The sequence below is a fragment of the Dromiciops gliroides genome, chromosome 3 (assembly GCF_019393635.1).
Source record: "Dromiciops gliroides isolate mDroGli1 chromosome 3, mDroGli1.pri, whole genome shotgun sequence".
Taxonomy (NCBI): Eukaryota; Metazoa; Chordata; class Mammalia; order Microbiotheria; family Microbiotheriidae; genus Dromiciops; species Dromiciops gliroides.
Window position 1 is genome coordinate 339,998,327 of NC_057863.1, and position 19,011 is coordinate 340,017,337.

The 19,011-nt window shown below is 37.4% G+C and overlaps 1 protein-coding gene across 1 annotated transcript in view; it reads right to left on the reverse strand.

The window, feature by feature from the left end:
• Positions 1-820: 820 nt before the first annotated feature.
• UBXN7 (UBX domain protein 7) overlaps positions 821-19,011 on the reverse strand; it is a 52,163-nt gene continuing 33,972 nt past the window's right edge. The window contains exons 6-11 of the mRNA XM_043992175.1: positions 18,822-18,968; positions 17,650-17,740; positions 15,196-15,323; positions 13,567-13,960; positions 13,385-13,464; positions 821-8,168 (exon numbers count right to left, since the gene is read on the reverse strand). Of these exons, the coding sequence (XP_043848110.1) occupies positions 8,007-8,168; positions 13,385-13,464; positions 13,567-13,960; positions 15,196-15,323; positions 17,650-17,740; positions 18,822-18,968 (1,002 nt within the window). The 3' untranslated portion in view covers positions 821-8,006. The remainder of the gene's footprint in view (positions 8,169-13,384; positions 13,465-13,566; positions 13,961-15,195; positions 15,324-17,649; positions 17,741-18,821; positions 18,969-19,011) is intronic.

A 19,011-nucleotide genomic window follows, 5' to 3' on the forward strand; every position in this document is an offset into this window, starting at 1 on the left:
GACATTCATCTTGGTTTTATTATTTAAAAAAAAACCCAACACAAACTATAATTGAAAATTTCCAATTCTTGATGTCTCAGAATAACATGGAGGATATAGAAGGGGAAATAAAAACATGAAAATAAGTTTAAAAAATGGTAAGTGTGCTAGAATTTTACATTCCAGATGATTCAAGTGAACCCATAAAACATGAAGTGTCCATAAGCATTGCAATGAATTTCTATGGAACTACACATATTATGACAATCTTTTATAAGATTAAAATAACAACTATGTAGTCAATATTTTGCAAGACTTAAATGAAGAGTTGTTAGCGCTAGAGAAAGTCCTGGAGGTGCTAAAAGCACTTGCCTAATGAATGAGGACTGAAGTTCTAGGTAGCAACTCTTTATTCTACCCTCTTAGAGCTCTTAGAACTGTTAAACTCAACCGATTATCCAGTGCTGTACACCTAAGGGAAAAGGAACCAACAGAAAATTGTGACAAAGCATCATCACCTGTTTCCCAGAAAGGATTGTAAGTTTTCTAAATCTAATGTACAAAAATGGGAAAATAATAAGGAGGCCTGAGACTCCAAGGGATTAAACAAATAGATTATATCACAATCTTGCTATACACATACTAAAAAGTGGAGGGCACAAATCATTCTCATCCTGATAACCAGAATATAAAGAAATTCTTTGGTGGTATAAAATTCACTACATGTGGAGCTAATCTATGGGGTAAAGACTCAGAAAAATAAAAGAGCAGTTAAAGAAAGCAGGATTAAGGTGGCACATCTCTTCTTGTTTTGAGTCATACCTGTTTAATGAACTGCTGGATTTCCATTATAATAGCTGTGAGAAAGATATATTTATTTGCTCTTGTCACACAATGCCAGTAAGGTGCCCCCAGAAGAATTTAGATTCCAATGCCACTCACAAAGCACAAATCTTGGTAACTCACACTAAAGACACTTGAAATATAAAAAGATGCATGAGGAGCTAAAAATGATAACAATTTAGGTCTATCTCCTGAAATTTCCTACTATATTCCCTCCCCGAGAGACTTTTGTCAGAAAGCAAAGAAAGAATTTTAACATTAGGAGAATTCCATTTCAAGACTACAGTTATCTGAAATGGAAAATCAATCATATTAAATGCCTAAATGTTCAAGGTACTGTGAGATAGCATTGGTTAAATAAATGTGGCAAGGAAAAATAAATCAATAAGCTTTTTATTTTAAATCATAAACATTTATATTTAGTTCTACTTTTCTTTTTAAAGATCCCATTGAGTACTAATAGGGATAGCAATTTTAGGTCATAGCAAGAATTATCTTTTGAAATAATATTCTTTTCCAAGTGACTAATTACTGTTTTTAGCTATGGCCCAAATCCAACACAGCAAACTGTAATATTCATAAATTAACCTATGAACCTATTGCATAGGCAAGATCACCACAGGTGTTTCTTTTTCTGAAGCTTTACCATTACTTCTTCAGATGCACTGCATTTCTGATTCAGTTTCACTTCAAACTATCATTTGGCAAAAAAAAAAAAAAATCCTGAACCACAAATTATAATAGCTATCAATTTGACTAAGTGGCCCAGGCTCTACAGTGGCATTTTGTGAAGCATACCATACAACTTCCATAGTGTCTCCCTCCTATAAGAAAAGAATGGATAAGCAAAGATTTTGATGAGGGAGTTAAGAATAAGCCAGTCTGCTTATTCTACAGGCTTCCAGTAATGTAACAATTCTAGTATCTGCTTCTCCCTTTTGAGGCCAATGGAAAACTATAGGACAAAGGATTCTCTAAAGAAAGGGGGGAAAGAAAACAAGAACACTCACCTCTGATGTTTCTGGAAAGAGGCTTTCCTACCTACTTCTCCAAAAGTGACACAAATAAGCCAGATGTTTTAGAAAATGAGCTCCCTTAAACACAGGTCATTGCAATAATCAAAGTAATTTTCAAGGAATGATTTTTTTTTTAAATTAAGAACAGAGAAGAGGAAAAAGAATGTTTTAAGGAAAGCATCACTTAGTAAATAACATTAAATCTCACAATCAATGAATATGAGTTCAATGGCAGAAGACCTTCAAAGCCATCATTATTCATCTTGACACCATACTTGAAATCCCAAGCTATCCTGACAGCAGTGCTGCCTCATGGGGTGGAAAGTTATTGCTGAAAAGGCAAAAAGTCCTGTAAAACAGTAGGCTGACACACTCATTCATTAAATTCAAGTGACACCTTTAGCACTGAAAAGCCATTCCTCTGTTGGGGAATGCTAAGGCTTTCACATATAAAAAAGCAAAACAACAACAAAAAAAACCCCAACCAAACCCATCACTCAAGGAGTAGGACAAACCACAGAATGTCCACTGCATTCTCTAAACCAAATATGGTCAAAAACTTATTGTGTCCCTAATGGGGCTGACATGAGCACTCCTCACAAATTTATTCTTTTCAACAATGATGATAATAAAAGAGATGAGCACCGCACAATAAGTGCTTCAGAGAGACAAAGCATAAAACTTGGGGGAAATGGCAAGGAACATAGAGAGATGTCTTTATCAGTTTCTGTCTTTTTACAAGTCAATCTAATAGGATGAGGGGAGGGAGGAAATTCTCTCTACTACAACTTCTCTGTAACTTATAGCCTGATGGAGTATTGGAAATTTTCTCAAAAAACAACCAAAAAGACAGATTTAGATTCTGAAACCAATCCTCACAAAATTACTCAGACAGTTAACATCTTAGGCTTCAGCACAAAAAATAACCTATAAAACAAGGAAAGTTAAATGTTATTATAGCAATGGTGAACTATCCGGGTTGATTTAATCATCCCTTATTTGGAGACAATGTTGACCAGGAATAAAGCACTGAAGAGTAAAACCACTGCACCATTATTGAATTTCAGCAGACAGGACTGATTAGTCAAAAAACCAGTTCGTGAACAAAGGGCAAAGGAAACACTTCATCTCTAAAGTCTTCTGGGACAACCTACAACAAAACAAGGGGGCATCTATGAATGACTTGGCATGTGGCAGAGAAGATAACTTTCTCCAAGTTGTACTAAGTACTAGAGGTTCTGTCAAGTAGTTCCTCCTATGTGTCCAAATATGGGATATTTTCTTAGTGAGCTATAGTCTCAAGGCGAAGCAGGTGGTTAGCAATCTTGGTAAAACTGACACAAAAACTTAAAAGGATCCACCCAGGGGGCAGCTAGATGGCGCAGTGGATAGAGCACCGGCCCTGGAGTCAGGAGGACCTGAGTTCAAATCCGGCCTCACTTAACACTTACTAGCTGTGTGACCCTGGGCAAGTCACTTAACTCCAATTGCCTCACTTAAAAAAAAAAAAAAAGGATCCACCCAATCACACCATAAACTGTGGCAGCAATAAATGGAGTAAAGGAATTTGTCGCTTTATATTAAAATCAGGTCATTTCCCACCTATTCCCCAAGAACACCTTTTCCATAAAGCCATCTCTGATCACTAGTCCATACTGGTCTTTATCTTCTCTGAACTGCTAACGATACATTAACAGGCACCTTAGTAATTCGTTATTCTCTAAACGTTTCGTTTGTATTTCGTCCCTTTAACTAGGTTTCCAGGTCCTTGAGAACCAGGGTTCTACATTATGCTTTTCTTTTTAAACCTTTCATTTAGTAGTCCATCATGGGTCTATGCCAGGTGACACAGCAGTCAGGACTCAACAAATGTGTGGCAAGAGGCAAAGTGGAGTAGCAGCTGGACTGCTGACCTTGGGAATCAAGAAGATCTGGGTTTAAACCTGTGCAATCATGGACAAATTTTTCAACTTCGTTGAGGCCATTTCCTCATCTGGAAAATGGGACAATGATACCTGAATGAAATGATATAGGAAAAGTCCTTAAACAACAGATATTGAGCCTGATAATATTTGAAGACAGGAAGAGAATCTATCCTTTCCTAAGGATGTAAAGTACACTGACAGAGTAATTATTCATGGCAAGCAATCTAATAATTTAAGTTCTTTTTTTTCCTTTTATACTTTCACCAGTCTACTCATTTTAATAATAGCTTCCTAATTAGTATTAAAAGCTAGCCCCAGGCCAGCTAAGTGGTGCAGTGGATAGAGCACAGGCCCTGGAGTCAGGACAACCTGAGTTCAAATCCAGCCTCAGACACTTGACACTTACTAGCTGTGTGATCCTGGGCAAGTCACTTAACCCGTTGCCTCACCAAAAAAAAAAAAAAAAAAAAAAAAAAAGCTAGCTCCTCAGAACAGTGGAATGATTAAGAAATTTTGATTCTCAGGGCAAGTCCTCTTCAAAATTTTCTACCATTATTTTCCCTTTTTTCCTTCCCAAATTTTAATAGACAAATTAAAGTCCTATGATTTTAAATTTAAGCTTTATTAGTCAATGTTGGAGGAATAGGCCTTTGAAATAGAATTAACTACCATTAACCAAAAACAATCTTCTTTCCCAAATTATAAAAATCTTGTCTTTTAAATGGGTCCTTCCTGCATCAAAAAATATTTCTCTTCATCTTAAATTCTCCTGAACTCACTTTTCCCTACCAGTTCTCAATTAATTTCTGTGGCCTGGCTTATTTCTAAGGTGTGTCCCCTTCCCAAACCCTCCCTTCTCCCCCAACCCTTCCAACCTATTAAATACCCTCCCATCCTGCCCCAGTGTATTAAAAGAAAATAACCATTATAATCACAGCTGTTGAACTGTTGTGTCAAGTTATACTTTTGTGAATCTGGATGCTGATTCCACATAGATGCTTTCCTTTGAAGATCAAAGCAGGTTAGGAAAAGCACCCAGCTAGAGTAAGTAAATACTGTAAGAGGACTGTGCTCAGACATTCTTAAGTCTGCAGCTGGACTATAGATTCTTTATCTCTGACCCCCTAACTTCAATTACCATTTAAACCAATAACAAAACCAATTAGTGTAATTCATATAAACCACTTTCTTCTCAGCAATTCCCCTCCCAGAAACAGTACTTCCATAACTAGGGAAAGACAAGGGCTCCCTCTTCTTAATCCAGAGAAAGATTCAAAGGAGCAAGGGAAAGTCCTGAAAGAAGTAAAAATGTACAGCCAAAGTGCTTCTTTCTCAACCCACTTAATTTAGCTCTCGAAGCTAAATCATAACACATTTCTCTTTGCCTCCAAAATAGCGAAAAATCACTATTTTAACTTAGTTTAAAGAATCTTGAAAAGAAAGAAGGCATAAAAAGAAAGCAGAATAATTTTAAGGAGAGCAGCAACAAATTTTTCTGGGATTGGAGAATGCTAGATATAAAGTATGTGCTCCATTAAGGGGTAGCTCTGTGCCCTTACTGAAGCCCTAACAACCACAGAATAGTTATGTCTCTGTGAGATAAAATAATTCAATGACCATATTCTGAAATTCAAGGCCAAAGTGTGCTTAGGATAGGAGGAATCTTTGCTCTTTTCATTTGTCTGTTTTTCAGTTTTCTACATATTTCCACCCTCAAGATTCACTATACTAAATACAAATAGTCACCTAACAATGACTGGGCTTTATCAGAAAGCCTGGAACTTGCCTTTGAAAAGACTACATCTTGACTTTGACTATTTTTCCTAAAAAGGAGAATATCAAAGGAACTGGGGAAGGAATTCAATGGGTGATTTATCCAAAGAACATTTCACACACTCAGCTGTCACTCTGCTCACAAATCTGTAGTTCACAAGTGGACCTACTTCACTGGTCTTTCCCGTACTCCTAGAAGAGGCCCTGACCTCGTGCCACCCGAAAATTCAAGGTTTCTAAATCCTTCTCTAATCCAAAATCTCCATTTCTTCCTGTGTACTACTGATAATACACAGTGCTTCTCCATAGTTAACAAGTGCTCATATCTAAGGCCCTCCAATATATTACCTGCAGAGATTACCAAGAAAGGTATGTTTTTGCAAGGAATCAGAAGCTGCTGGTAAACCTGTAGACCCCTGTGCAAAAACACCAAAGTAGTGCTGTTTAATCACCAATCTGGATAGATAACTCTGACTCAATGCATACAAGAAACTGTAATTATATAAATATATTTATAAATATTTATACAATTATATACTTATACATAAGCACTTACACAGACTTAGGAAAATGTAAGGACATTCATTTGTAAAGATCCATTAAAGAATAAACAGACTTTCCCATGATTTCCTATAGAAGACATATATTTCATTCTTTAGTGAGGGTGCCTCACCAATCAATCATTAGAAATCACATTCCACAATTGTGTACGAACAAAAGATAATCCCCTCCTCCTTTATCCCTTGGGTGCTAAAAGGTAAGATCTCTTAAAATAGACAGGAAGCCTAAAAGTCTCTGAAAATATATCTGAATTTGGGTTACAAGTTAAACTTTGTACTTTATTTCCAACATTAGCAATTTATTTTTCCTCTAAGGTGCAGAAACAAATCAGCCTAAATAACAGTGACAAAACTTGGTACACTCTATAGTATGATCTCTATATAGACAAAGTTTTAGTTCTATTGCCACCTTCACCCCAAGTCCCTACTCTCCTGCTAGCTCAAAATAAGGAAGGGGCAAATGAATGGTGTTGTGTTCATCCAAAATAGATAACTTCTTTGGAGCTGAATATCAAACTCTCACTTTACTTACAAATTAAATGAGTTAGTTTTTTGTGGCAGGAAAAAATACAACTGTTGGAAGATTACTAAAGACAGCTTTTCTCACTCCAGTTATTAAATGCTGCTTTATGGACTGAGTTGAAAGGTGTTCTCTTAAGAGATGCTTTCAGTTCTCATGCCACTGAATATCCTTTGGCTACAAGAGGTGATGGCAGAACCAAAATCTTAAAGGAGTTAAGCTCATTTAGTCAGTATAGCCTCTTAAAGATTATTTTACCCTGGGATCAAAACGAATTTGCATTATATCTAAAGAAACCCCCTATTCAGAGTTCCTTTTTTTTTCCTCTCTTTCTCTGAGGCAGCCCTAAAGCACCATAGATAAGATCAATAGCAAGACCAATTTCTAATTTACAGTTACCATTACTGCATGATTGTAAAACTACAATTTAAAAAGGAAAAAAAAAGCTCCTGCCATTCTTAAACCCTTTGTTGGACCCAGAAAATGAAGAGGCCAGGAAATTCTATACTGTCCTAAGAGTAAACACATTTCTTTTCCCAACACGAGAAGTTTTTGAAATTATGGAAAATCTTAAGATATCATTAGCTTGAAAATGGGTATAAAGGATTCAATAACTTCACTGAATTACTATTCACTCCTAGTATGTTGGTATCACCAGCTTCCATAAAATAATTCCAAATAAAGAGTGATGGAGAAAACTGTCTAAGGCAGGAGTGTTGAAAGCCATTCTAATCTATCTCATCCCATATTTGACAATCAACTTCCCAATAGCACATATACCATGGACCTATTCTTCTACAGGAGAGAATGAGGGAAAGAGAAATTAAAAAAAAATTGGGGGGGAGACAAACTATCATAAGGAGCGCTTTTCTCCACATAAGCAAAAGCCTGGTTATTTTGTTACATGATATTTCTTATGTGAAACTTTAAAAAAATGAAGACACTTTTTTTTTTCTCCCAAGGGCAAAGAATAAGTTGGGGATGGGAAGTGGTTCTTTTTTTTTTTTTTTAATCTGGCCCTTCCTCCACCACAGGAAAATGAGGTCACATTATTTTTCATATTTCCAGAGAGTGATGTGCCAGACAGCAGCATCTCTCTTTTCCAAATGGAACAAGCATTTCCTGCTGCCAATATTAGGACAGATGGTATACTTAGGTTTTCATTTGGTCACCAGATTAGGGGGGGAAAGGGAAGAAAGAGGAGAGGAGGAAGGACAGAAGAAGACAGAGGGAAAGACGCTATGGAGGAGAGCCCAGACAAAGAAGAAAGCAGGCGGGTGCTGCTTGTCCAGTTTGGCTCTGTGGTCCTAGGAGCCAAACTGCACAACACAGGGATGCAGTATCCCACATAAAAGGACGAGGGGCAGCTGAGAGAGGTCAGGCCACGGTGCTAATTTCTTTCCTGTACAAAGACAGTCTCTTGAGGACAGAGGCCTGCCTCTTGTAATGTAATGTCATAGTCAAGGTGAGAAAGCTTCCGTCGAGGGAAGTTGGTGAGAAGTTCAAAACGTTCATTTGGGTATCCTTTTGACTGCACATGCTTCACCAGAGCCTAAAGCGGGGGGGGGGGGGGGGGGGGGGGGGGGGGGGTTGAGAGAGAGAGAGAGAGAGAGAGAGCATAAGTAACAGATGATGACAGAAACAACATTAAGCATGTAGTAAATCAAATACAATAATGCCTCATTTAGACAGTACTATTAGGGAATGTGATGATCTACACATAAGAAAATTTCCTTAGTAACTTAAAGTATTCCCTCTAAGTGCCAAAACTTTAAAAAACAATTTAACCCCCTTTTTAAAAGGAAAAATGAAAGTCAGAGTAAAGGACCATAATTTTAAACAGTTCTTCATGATTCAAAGTCATCATGAGCATCAATTACCATTCTGTATTACAAATACAAATAATCACCTTACCAGCACTGAAGTGTGTAAGGGTACTTAATAAATAGTAAATAACCCCATTCTGACAAAAAGTTTTACATATCGATGTTAAAATTTGTTTTTACATGTAATTTGGGAAAAATAAAATTCTTTAAAAAAAAAAATTTAGGTCTGGAATTAGAAACCAATTGAGGAGTGTCTAAATAAGCTGGGGTTTATGATTATAATGGGATATTATTGTGCTATAAGAAATGACAAGCAGGATGATTTCAGAAAAACCTGGAAATATTTCCATGAACTGATGAATAGTGAACACAACCAGGAGAACATTGTACACAATAATAGCAATATTGTTCAATGAAGAACTGTGAATGACAACTATTCTCAGCAATACAATGATCCAAGAAAATCCCAAAGGACTAATGATGAAGCATATTAATAATCACCTCTAGAGAAAGAACTGATATTGATTGAATACAGACTGAAGTATGCTATTTTTTACTTTCGTTTTTTTCTTTTATTCAAGTTTTGACTAAATGACTAATATGGTAATGTTTTACATAATTGCATGTGTATAACCTATATCTGATTGATTACTGCCTCAGAAAGGGGGAAAGGGAGGGAGGAACAGAACTTGAAATGGAATACTTTAAATAAAAATGTTTATTAAAAATTTTAAAAGAAAAAAATAACCCCATTCTGCTATGCTTTAAGTTTTTGCATATTTTAAAAATATTTTGTTGGTTTCCCTCTCTGTTTGCCTAGAATTTCTTTCCTTTCCTTTTTCTTTTTTTGAGTAGGCAATGAGCGTTAAGTGACTTGCCCAAGGTCACACAGCTAGTACGTGTCAAGGTCTGAGGCCATATTTGAATTCAGGTCCTCCTGAATCCAGATCTGGTGCTTTATCCACTCTGCCACCTAGCTGCCCCCTGCCTATAATTTCTTGCTGCTGTCAGTCCCTCCCTCTTTTTTTCTAGCGTCTTCAAATCATGAACTTGCCTCCTTAGTGGGGAAAGTTCATTTTATTTTATTTTGTAAATCATAAAAGTATTTTATTATTTTCCAGTTACATGTAAAGATAGTTTTCAATATTTGTTTTCATAAGATTTTTAGTTCCAAATTTTTCTTCCTCCCTCCCTTCCCTTCTCCCTCCCCAAGACAGAAAGCAATCTAACATAGGTTATATATGTACAAATCACATTAAACATATTAGTTATGTTGTAAGAGAAGAATCAGAACAAAAGGGGAAAACCTCAAAAAAGAAAAAAAAAAGTAGAATATGGTTCAATCTGCATTCAGAATCCACAGTTCTTTTTTCTGGATGTGGTTAGCAGTTTTCATCATGCATGCTTTTGAATTATCTTGGATCATTGTATTGCTGAGAAGAGCTAAGTCTATCACAGATGATCATCACGTAATGTTGCTGTTACTGTGTACAATGTTCTCCTGGTTCTGCTCACTTCACTCAGCATCAGTCCACTTAAGTCTTTCCAGGTTTTTCTGAAATCTGCCTGCTCATCATTTCTTACAGCACAATGGTATTCCAGTACATTTATATACCACAACTTATTCAGCCATTCCCCAATTGATGTGTATACCCTCAACTTCTGATTCTTTGACACCACAAAAAGAGCTTCTGTAAATAGTTTTATACATGTGGGTCCTTTTCCCCTTTTTATGATCTCTTTGGGATACAGACCTAGTAGTGACATTACTGGGTCAATTGCTTTTAGCCCTTTGGGCATAGTTCCAAATTGCTCTCCAGAATGGTTGGATCAGTTCACAACTCCACCAACAATGCATTGGTGTTCCAACTTTTTTTTTACAGCTTCTCCAACATTTATTATTTTCCTTGTTTGTCATATTAGTCAATCTGACAGGTGTGAGGTGGTACCTCAGAGTTGTTTTAATTTGCATTTCTCTAATCAATAGTGATTATGGGGCAGCTAGGTGGAGCAGTAGATAGAGCACCGGCCCTGAATTCAGGAGGACCTGAGTTCAAATCCAGTCTCAGACACTTGACACTTACTAAATGTGTGACCCTGGGCAAGTCACTTAACCCCAATTGCCTCACCCCCCAAAAAAATTTAATAATAATAATAATAATAATAATAATAATCCAATAGTGATTTAGAGCATTTTTTTCATATGAGTATGCCCCTTTCTAACAGCCCCCCTTCCCTGTTCAAAAAACACTGCTTTTAATGATGTATTAACTACTCGGCCCTATTATTCTCTAGGGTAGGTCCACCAAGTGTGCTAAAGTTACACTGAGGTACCTTTAAGAGATGAAGGTCAATGCAAATTCATTTCTGACCGAATATCCTATGATTTATACTTATATCTGAAGGTGAAAAAAAAATCAGTCAAGTGATCTCTTGACCAATCCACATACTGGATTACAGTAAACTATGATTATCTTAGATAAACTAGATAAAATATTCTTTGGATTAATGACCACCTCAGTTCCATCTGCATCAGCTGTAGCCTAAAAGAAGCACTGACCTTCTTCAACAAAAAGCTAAATTTTGACAGTAACACCCCTTTCTTTTCTAACAATGGTATGTGGAAGACTTTTAAAAACAATAAAAGCAGATTGAATTAAGATTCTAGGGGATAGTGAAGCACACTAGAAAACAATGGACCAGGAGTCTACAGATGCATGTTGTGGGCATGGATCTTCTATGTACATGATCTTAGGCATTTCAAAAAGCAGGAAGAAGCAGTGATTTTCCTATTGAAGACTGTGTGATCTAACTTTGGATGAAGTATCTCAAAACCCAAACTAAAGCACCATGAGGAAACCAAAGGGAAGATCATGGGATTTTAAGCTACTTGCTCTTCTTCAGTAGTAATTAATATTTCATATTTATAGAATATTTTATAAAGTGCTTTTATATACATTATCCCATTTGATCCTCACACCCACCTTTTGAGGTAGGTGCTACTAATATTTGCCTTTTCAGAAGTTAAGTGGCTTGCCCAATATCAACAAAAATTCTCTAAGGGCTTTTCTCTTCCTCCTGATGTCACTGCCACTTATGCCATGCTCTACTGTCATGATACCTACTTTCTTCTTTTTTTTTTTTAGTGAGGCAATTGGGGTTAAGTGACTTGCCCAGGGTCACACAGCTAGTAAGTGTTAAGTGTCTGAGACTGGATTTGAACTCAGGTACTCCTGAATCCAGGGCCAGTGCTCTATCCACTGCGCCACCTAGCTGCCCCTACCTACTTTCTTCTGTGGCTGTCTTTCTGCTAACACTTTACTTATATTTCTGCTTTAACTCTAAGCCAAATAAAGTGTCTGAGACAGATCTCAGTGATACACCCCAAAGTCTTCATTCTAAATAGGAAAACTTTCAGGCCTGACTCCAGTTCTACATGTGACAATACCATCTGGTAAGAAGGGTCACAAAAATGCCCAGAGCCTCCACCACTATAACAGTTATAGTACTCCAAGAGCCCTGAGACCTTGATCAATCAGGCAAAGGCTCTAGTTGGTACTGTGGGCCTCAGGAGTTGCCTTGTTTTTAAGAGCCACCAAAATAAAACTGGAGGGCTCTTAAAGACAGAATACAATCCATCAAAGCACCTGAAATGGGAATGGGTGGGGCTCTATCTGTACCCAAAAAAATTTGGGTTTCAATGCGCTTTTATTTGGGAAACTGAACAGAACCATCTGCTCCACTTTGGTTTTCTTATGTATCAGAGTTGGGTACAGGTAAAGAATGGTGCTAAGCTCTAAAAAGCTTCTCAGGATTTTAACAATAGTGACAATAGGATTATGTGGCAGCAGAAGGGGCACTGGCAGTGTCATAACCTAGAAATGGAAGAGAATAACAACAGTGGCAGATACCAGAAAGTACCCCAAATTGTAAAATGAAATTCAATGAAAAAAACCACCTTTGACAAACAAGGATATTATGGCACCTAAAATTAATGTCTTCAGTTTTATTCATGGAACTAAAATCTACATGATTTCCACTAACTTTTGTCAAATAGATATATTCTAGGAAGTACATAAATCTTTAAAATTCCTTGCTATTGTGTCTCCAGTTGAGAAGAACCATTCTGATGAGCTAAAAGCAACTAAGCTTCCATGTTCTTTAAACTCATCATTTGGATAAGTAATTTTGGTGAAAACCACAACTTTAATTTAAAATTTCCAATTAAAATTTTAAAAATCTTTTCAAAAGTTTTTTTTTGGGGGGGGGGAGGTTTGGACAGGGTAATGAGGTAAGTGACTTGCCCAGGGTCACACAGTTAGTAAGTGCCAAGTGTCTGCGGCCAGATTTGAACTCAGGTCCTCCTGAATCCAGGGCCTGTGCTTTATCCACTGTGCTACCTAGCTGCCCCTCAAAAGGTTTTGATGGAGGAAACAGACTTGATAAGAGGTTGCTTAGGTATGTGCTGAAAAAGAAAGTGAAGAGAAAGAATGGCTCTCTCTAGGTAATTTCAGATTTGATTCCAAAGCACACAAGGAAGAAAAGAACCTCAGCTTCTCTAGGACAAAAAGAAAACCTAGATCTCTTTTTAAAACTAATCTGCCCCCCCAATGAAATTAAATGAGTGATTTAGGGTTCACCTTTATGAAATCTTATGTTAACAACTAACAAGGCCTTCTTTTCTTTGGCTCTTTTATAGGTCAGAAAATAGCTTCCTTCAAATCAATGGGAACACCAGAGTTAGGATTTGCCATTCCTGCTTTCGGGTTATGAGCCAGACTGCCTCAAGTGTCTAGAATAGTATTATGAACATACACCGTTTATTTTTGCTTCTGTTTAAATTAGATCAAGGATGATTATTTCAAAGGAGTATCAAAGAACTATTCTTCCAGTTAGGTAACTTCTCTGCCCGCTATAAAAAGTTCTAGTTAATTCTACTTACGAGAAGTTTAGCTTGTTCTGGAAGAGTGATCTGTTCCCTCTTTCCATCTGGATACCTCAACATCAGCTGTGCTTTTGGTCCTAAATAAATTTTAAAAAAGATATGAGAGTACAGAGGAAATATAGTAAGATTACGAAGACAACTGATGCATAAATCACATTTTAGGAAACAAATTAACTCACCATTCATTTCCAGCCCCTCTGAAAGCCCATCTGACTTCTCAGGTAACACCTCCAATATTTCAGAATCCATTCCTGACAGTACTTGGTGGTTTGTTGCAGTTCCAGGTTCAGTCCTAGGTGAAGGCTCAGTCTGAGGCCTCCGGTTCTCCTCTTTCCTATGCAATAAGTCTTTGTGGGGAGACTTCCTAGATTTGGCAGGATTCTCTACCTCCTCTTCCTCATCAGAACCACAAACTGATATGAACTCCTCACTTCCAGAAAAAAGTTCAGATTCTGACTCTTCATCTGAGCGGCTGTCCTGTTTTGCCTGTGTAGAATCAAAATGTGTCTCTTGCAAGGAGGCTCTGATAGCTGCTTCTAGCTGGCTGTCTTCACTTGCATCTATGAGGCTCTCCTGCCAGGTGCAGACATGAGACATAAGTGAAGGGAAAAACACAATTTACAAACCTGAAAACAGCCAATCAAATTCAAAAGAACATAAGAAATGCAGCAACCAAGATGTCAAGAATTATATTTTTTTTCTACAGCACATTTAGCTAGAGCTAGAGGACAACCCATGCCTACCTCCTTTGAATGAGCTCCCACCAAAGGAACATTTTCATTTCCCTTCCCCCTCTATTGCTAGTGAGAAGACACATGGCTGCAGAGAGAAATGTTATAGATCTTGGCAGAGGAGAACATTTAGGTACTGCCTCAACTCTTGATACTAGTAAGTCATTCTGTGAATTAAATTTTTACAAATTAGTGAAAAGCTTAATATTCCAAAACAATACAACTAAATCCTCTACTTAAATGTAAATCTGAATTCCTCAAGCACAATTAAACGGATTTACAGAATCTGTTTTATAGAATTTGTATCTCTTGTCCTACAATTTCTTGAAGCTATTGATTGGTCAAGATAGGAATGCTAATTTCCTGCTATTCTGTACTTTCTTCCATGATTTCAACTACAAGCCCCAAAATACTCTTTGGGTTAATTATCCAGCAAAACTTTTGACAATCTGGTATGTTAAGGTGATGAAAAGAGCCAACTAGTCCAAACATAAGGACAAACAGGAGTCACCTGATGGTACCTCAGGTGGTATTTCTCAATTTTTTCTCTAAAGCCTTATAATTGAGAAGGATATGATTTATACATTCCTCACTACTATTTGCTCTAAACACCCCCCCCTTTCATTTGTTAAGAGGGTGTTTTGGTTTTGAAGAAAATAACAAACTTCTAACAAGTCTAGTCCCAATATTTATGTTTGGATAATTAGAAATGTAGTTTCTATAGTTTTGATATTGCTAATGACAACATTTTAACTATACTTATGAATAAAATATGTGCTCAAAAAGAAAATAGAAAACAAATCACAAAACAGAATGGAAGAAAAACTGAGGGTAGTCACCTTACAGTGACTGTTACCAACAGTGATCTTCTCCTAAGACTCACAATGTTTCTTGCTGATCAGGTGAGAAGTTTTTTTTAAAGGATAAAATCACTATGGCCATATAACAATGCACTGGTTTGACTGAACATAATTTCGTTTTTTGCAGTATTTACATATGATAATTAAATTCAATAAGCATATTATATAAGATGTTAAGTACAACTGTGCTTAGAGGTCCCTGAACCCTTATACTTACAGAGCGGCCACATTTTTTGGGGGGATTGCTGGAGAGTCCATCCAGTTGACCATGCTCACCCAGGAATCCTGTCACTTGATCCAAGAAAGAAGTCACGTCCAATTGGTGCCATTCCACTAGCTTCTGACCTGAAGAAGAAAAACTAAGATATGAAACAGCATTTATGTTCAATACCTCTCCCTGTAACGATTTTACAATATTAGGCCTTTGCAGAATATAAACTGATGCTGAAGAGAAATTTCTTTATTTTAATAGAGCACCATAAAGTGTTACATAAGCACGAGGCATTAATTACTATTACAACTAGATTATAGAGGTCACAGCAGACAGATGGAGACACAACATCAATAAAAATCCAGGTATCAAGGCCTTTGGATGAGAAAAGATACAGCATCAGATACCAAGAGGTATATTAACTGATTGATCGCCACTACCACACCAGTTTAATTTACCTGCTACCATTTAGCCATCTGGAGCTGGAGACAAAAGACATCACCCTTCCTCCATTCATCTTTAGCCAGGAAAGTGGTCCCCAATGAGTCATACTGACTGAGCTGAGGAGGTGTCTATTCATTAATAGGACAAAGACCTACTTGGTACAAAAATGACTCTTTTCCTTGGAAAAGGAGGAACTGACCTCCACTGACCTTCAGATAGGGCAGAGCTGTAAATGCAGAAAATAAGACATTTGCTTCTAATCATCAAGGGGATGAACTCAAGAGCAAAGGAGTATGTCTGGAGGTCCATATTACCTGCCTAGGGTTTCAAGACACAGGTCTTTTGCTTTCTTTTCTGGATCTTTTGTTCTTACTGCTCTTGAATTCTAGCAGGCCAAGTGAGCCAAGCTATTTATCCCTGTGTCTTCTTTTTTTTCTTCTGGAGGAAGGACCCAGTATTGCGGTGTCTCACTTCTCTGAGGGTTGTAGCAGAGAAGGCTGCTCTTCTAGTGGGCATATCAAGAAGCAGGGATTTTTCTCTCAGTTGAAGTTGAAAAGTCTGCTGTGGCCTCATGTCAAGGGAGGCTCAATGGGGTCCAGGAAAAGGTATTCATTGCCATCTTCCTTTCAAAAGGAATTATGAATTATGTATACATAATGTTTTTAGAATTACTGCTAAGGATTTTATTTTCACATGAGGCATTTTTTCTAGATTTGATAATATATACTGAATTAGGAATTTCACTTTTGACAGTCATATAAGCGTGGTAGTCTGTGTTAAATACCATTTTTGAACAAAATTGTATTTATTTAGGGCTAGGTAATCTAGACACTGTCAGCAAAAACCCTGGGTGAAAAAGTGCGTGCTCTTTACAGATTTGGGATGCTGATGCAGCACTAATAGTTTCTGACAGAAGAGTGCAGATAGTCCAAGAACTAGTTCAGAAAATGGAGCAATACCATTAATGTAAGATATGTCACACATAGAGGACCTATGCAAATATGCTTACAAGTGCATTCTCAGATTGCCCTCATGCTCCTTTATCTTTCTGCCACATCTGATTCTCCTTAATTTACTCTCTCCCCCAGCTTCTATGACACTCCTCTTTCCTGGTTCTTCCATCTTGTTCTTTCTATTGATAGCTAAGTATAGTCTCTGTCCTAGTCTTTCTTTATGTATACTTTCTCCTGGTCCCATGGACTCAAATGATATCACTATTTGGAACCTTCCTAAATCTGTAAGTGCAGTACCAATAGCTCTCCCAAAGTCCAGTCCTATCACTCAAGATGTCAAGACGCCCCTCTACTTGGATGTCCTACCAGGATCAACCTCATTATGTCTAACACTGAAATTATCTTCCTTTTAATGATTCAATTTCTAGTAAGGATACCTCTCTTTACCTTCATCCTCAGTCACTCAGACTCAAAACCTTGGGAGTTATCTCTGATCCCTTCTATTTTCTCCTCCCCTAACACCATCCAATCAAATGTCAACTTTCATGTCTCCACATCTCTTACATCTATCCCCACCATTCCCACTCAGACAATTTAAGTCCTCATCACTTCCTGTCTGGACTATCACAAAAGATTATTGATGCCTTTAAGAATCCTTCCTCATTTTACATGTAATTTGGAAAATAAAATTCTAAACAGAGGGGAAAAAAAGAATTAAAAAACAAATAATAATAAAGAATCCTTCCCCAACTCTAAGAAATTTCTAAAACTTTCTAGCACTTTCTCTGGGGTTCTCTTTTGTACCATCACTACTTATTTTATATTATGCCTGAATACAAGGCACATCCTTTTCCCAGTCCCCGAGGGCCCCCCCCCCTGCTCCCGTCCCCAGCCACCCCCAGCCACCCTCATAGAATAAAACTAGCCACTTAAGGACAAGAACTATGTCCATTTTAATTTTGATTTCTGGGCACCCAGCACAGTACCTTGCATGTTCAAGGGGAGTTATAAGTTATAAGTTGAACTGACCTGCAAAACTTAATAAAATTGATGCTTATCTTACCTGTCCTTGGATCCAAGATGGAGACGTAGGGAAAATCCCCTAATTTGTAAAACTGTATGTATCTCTGTCCTTCCTCACTGTCATGATATACCTGTCAAACCATAAGATATTAAACAGCTAGCTAATCTCAAAGACAAATTACCAACTGCTACTTTGACATACAATGAAAATCAGCAATTCTCAAAAAGAAAGGAAAATAGAGATATGGTTTAAGATGGAGTTAAAAAATTCAAAAGATACTACTTACAACTAAACTGGGTGTGGGCAGGATGCTTATAAAGAGCACTAAGATAGGCCTTTAAATTAACATTTAGACTAAGGTTACAGAACTTTTATACAATTTATTTAAAATCAATTAAGGAATTATAAAACCAGAAAGGACCTTGCTTTAAAGCAGTGGTGTCACACTCAGATCCCGGCAGTCTACATACCAATACAACCATAAATTAACACTGGTGCTATTTAGTCATTTCAGTTGTGTGTGACTGACTCTTCATGACTCCTTTTGGGATTTAGGCAGAAATAACTGCAGTGATTTGCCATTTCCTTCTGCAGCTTATTTTAGAGCTGAGGAAACTAAGGCAAACAAGGATAAGTGAATTGCCCAGGGTCATATAGCTAGTGTCTGAGGTTGGATTTGAACTCAGGTTTTCCTGACTCCAGGCCCAGCAAACTATCTACTATACCCCCTAGCTTCCCCATTAATATTATCCATGTTGTATTTTTATATTTATTTTGTTAAACATTTTAAAATTATATTTTATTCTGGTTCTGGCCACCTTTAGGAGTGGGACCCCTGTGGCCAGTGGGTCTTGAGTTAGATACCTCTGATCTAGTTCAGCTCCGAGAGGTTAAGTGACTTGCTCAGGCCATGAAGGTACTAAGAGAAATGGGACTAGAATTACAGGTCTCCTGATTCCTAGTCTGCTGTTCTTTTCACCAAGAAAGTAAGGTAATTTTGGATAACTGAGTTTGGTAATTTAGATAACTGAGTATACACCCTTCCCTACTTATATTCCATATTCAGCTATCATGGTATTTCAGCCATGGTAGCAGGGTTGGTTTTAGTTTATAAAATGACATGGCTGATTAAAAAACAATTTTTGCCACTTCCCTTCCCCTGTGAAGTAAAGAAAAGGGCTTTTCTAACTCTTCTTGAGCCTCATTCCCACCTGCCAGAAAATGAAGTGTTCCCGGATAATGTTTTTCACAGCTTCATTACTCCAGACATCCCGGTTGAGGCACTGGCAAGCAAAGTCCTGCACATTCTGGATGTTGATCATAAGCCACTTGTTCTGCATCTGGCCACACTCTTTGGCCTGTAAAGGAGAGTTCCACAATGTGGATTAAAAATGGAATTCA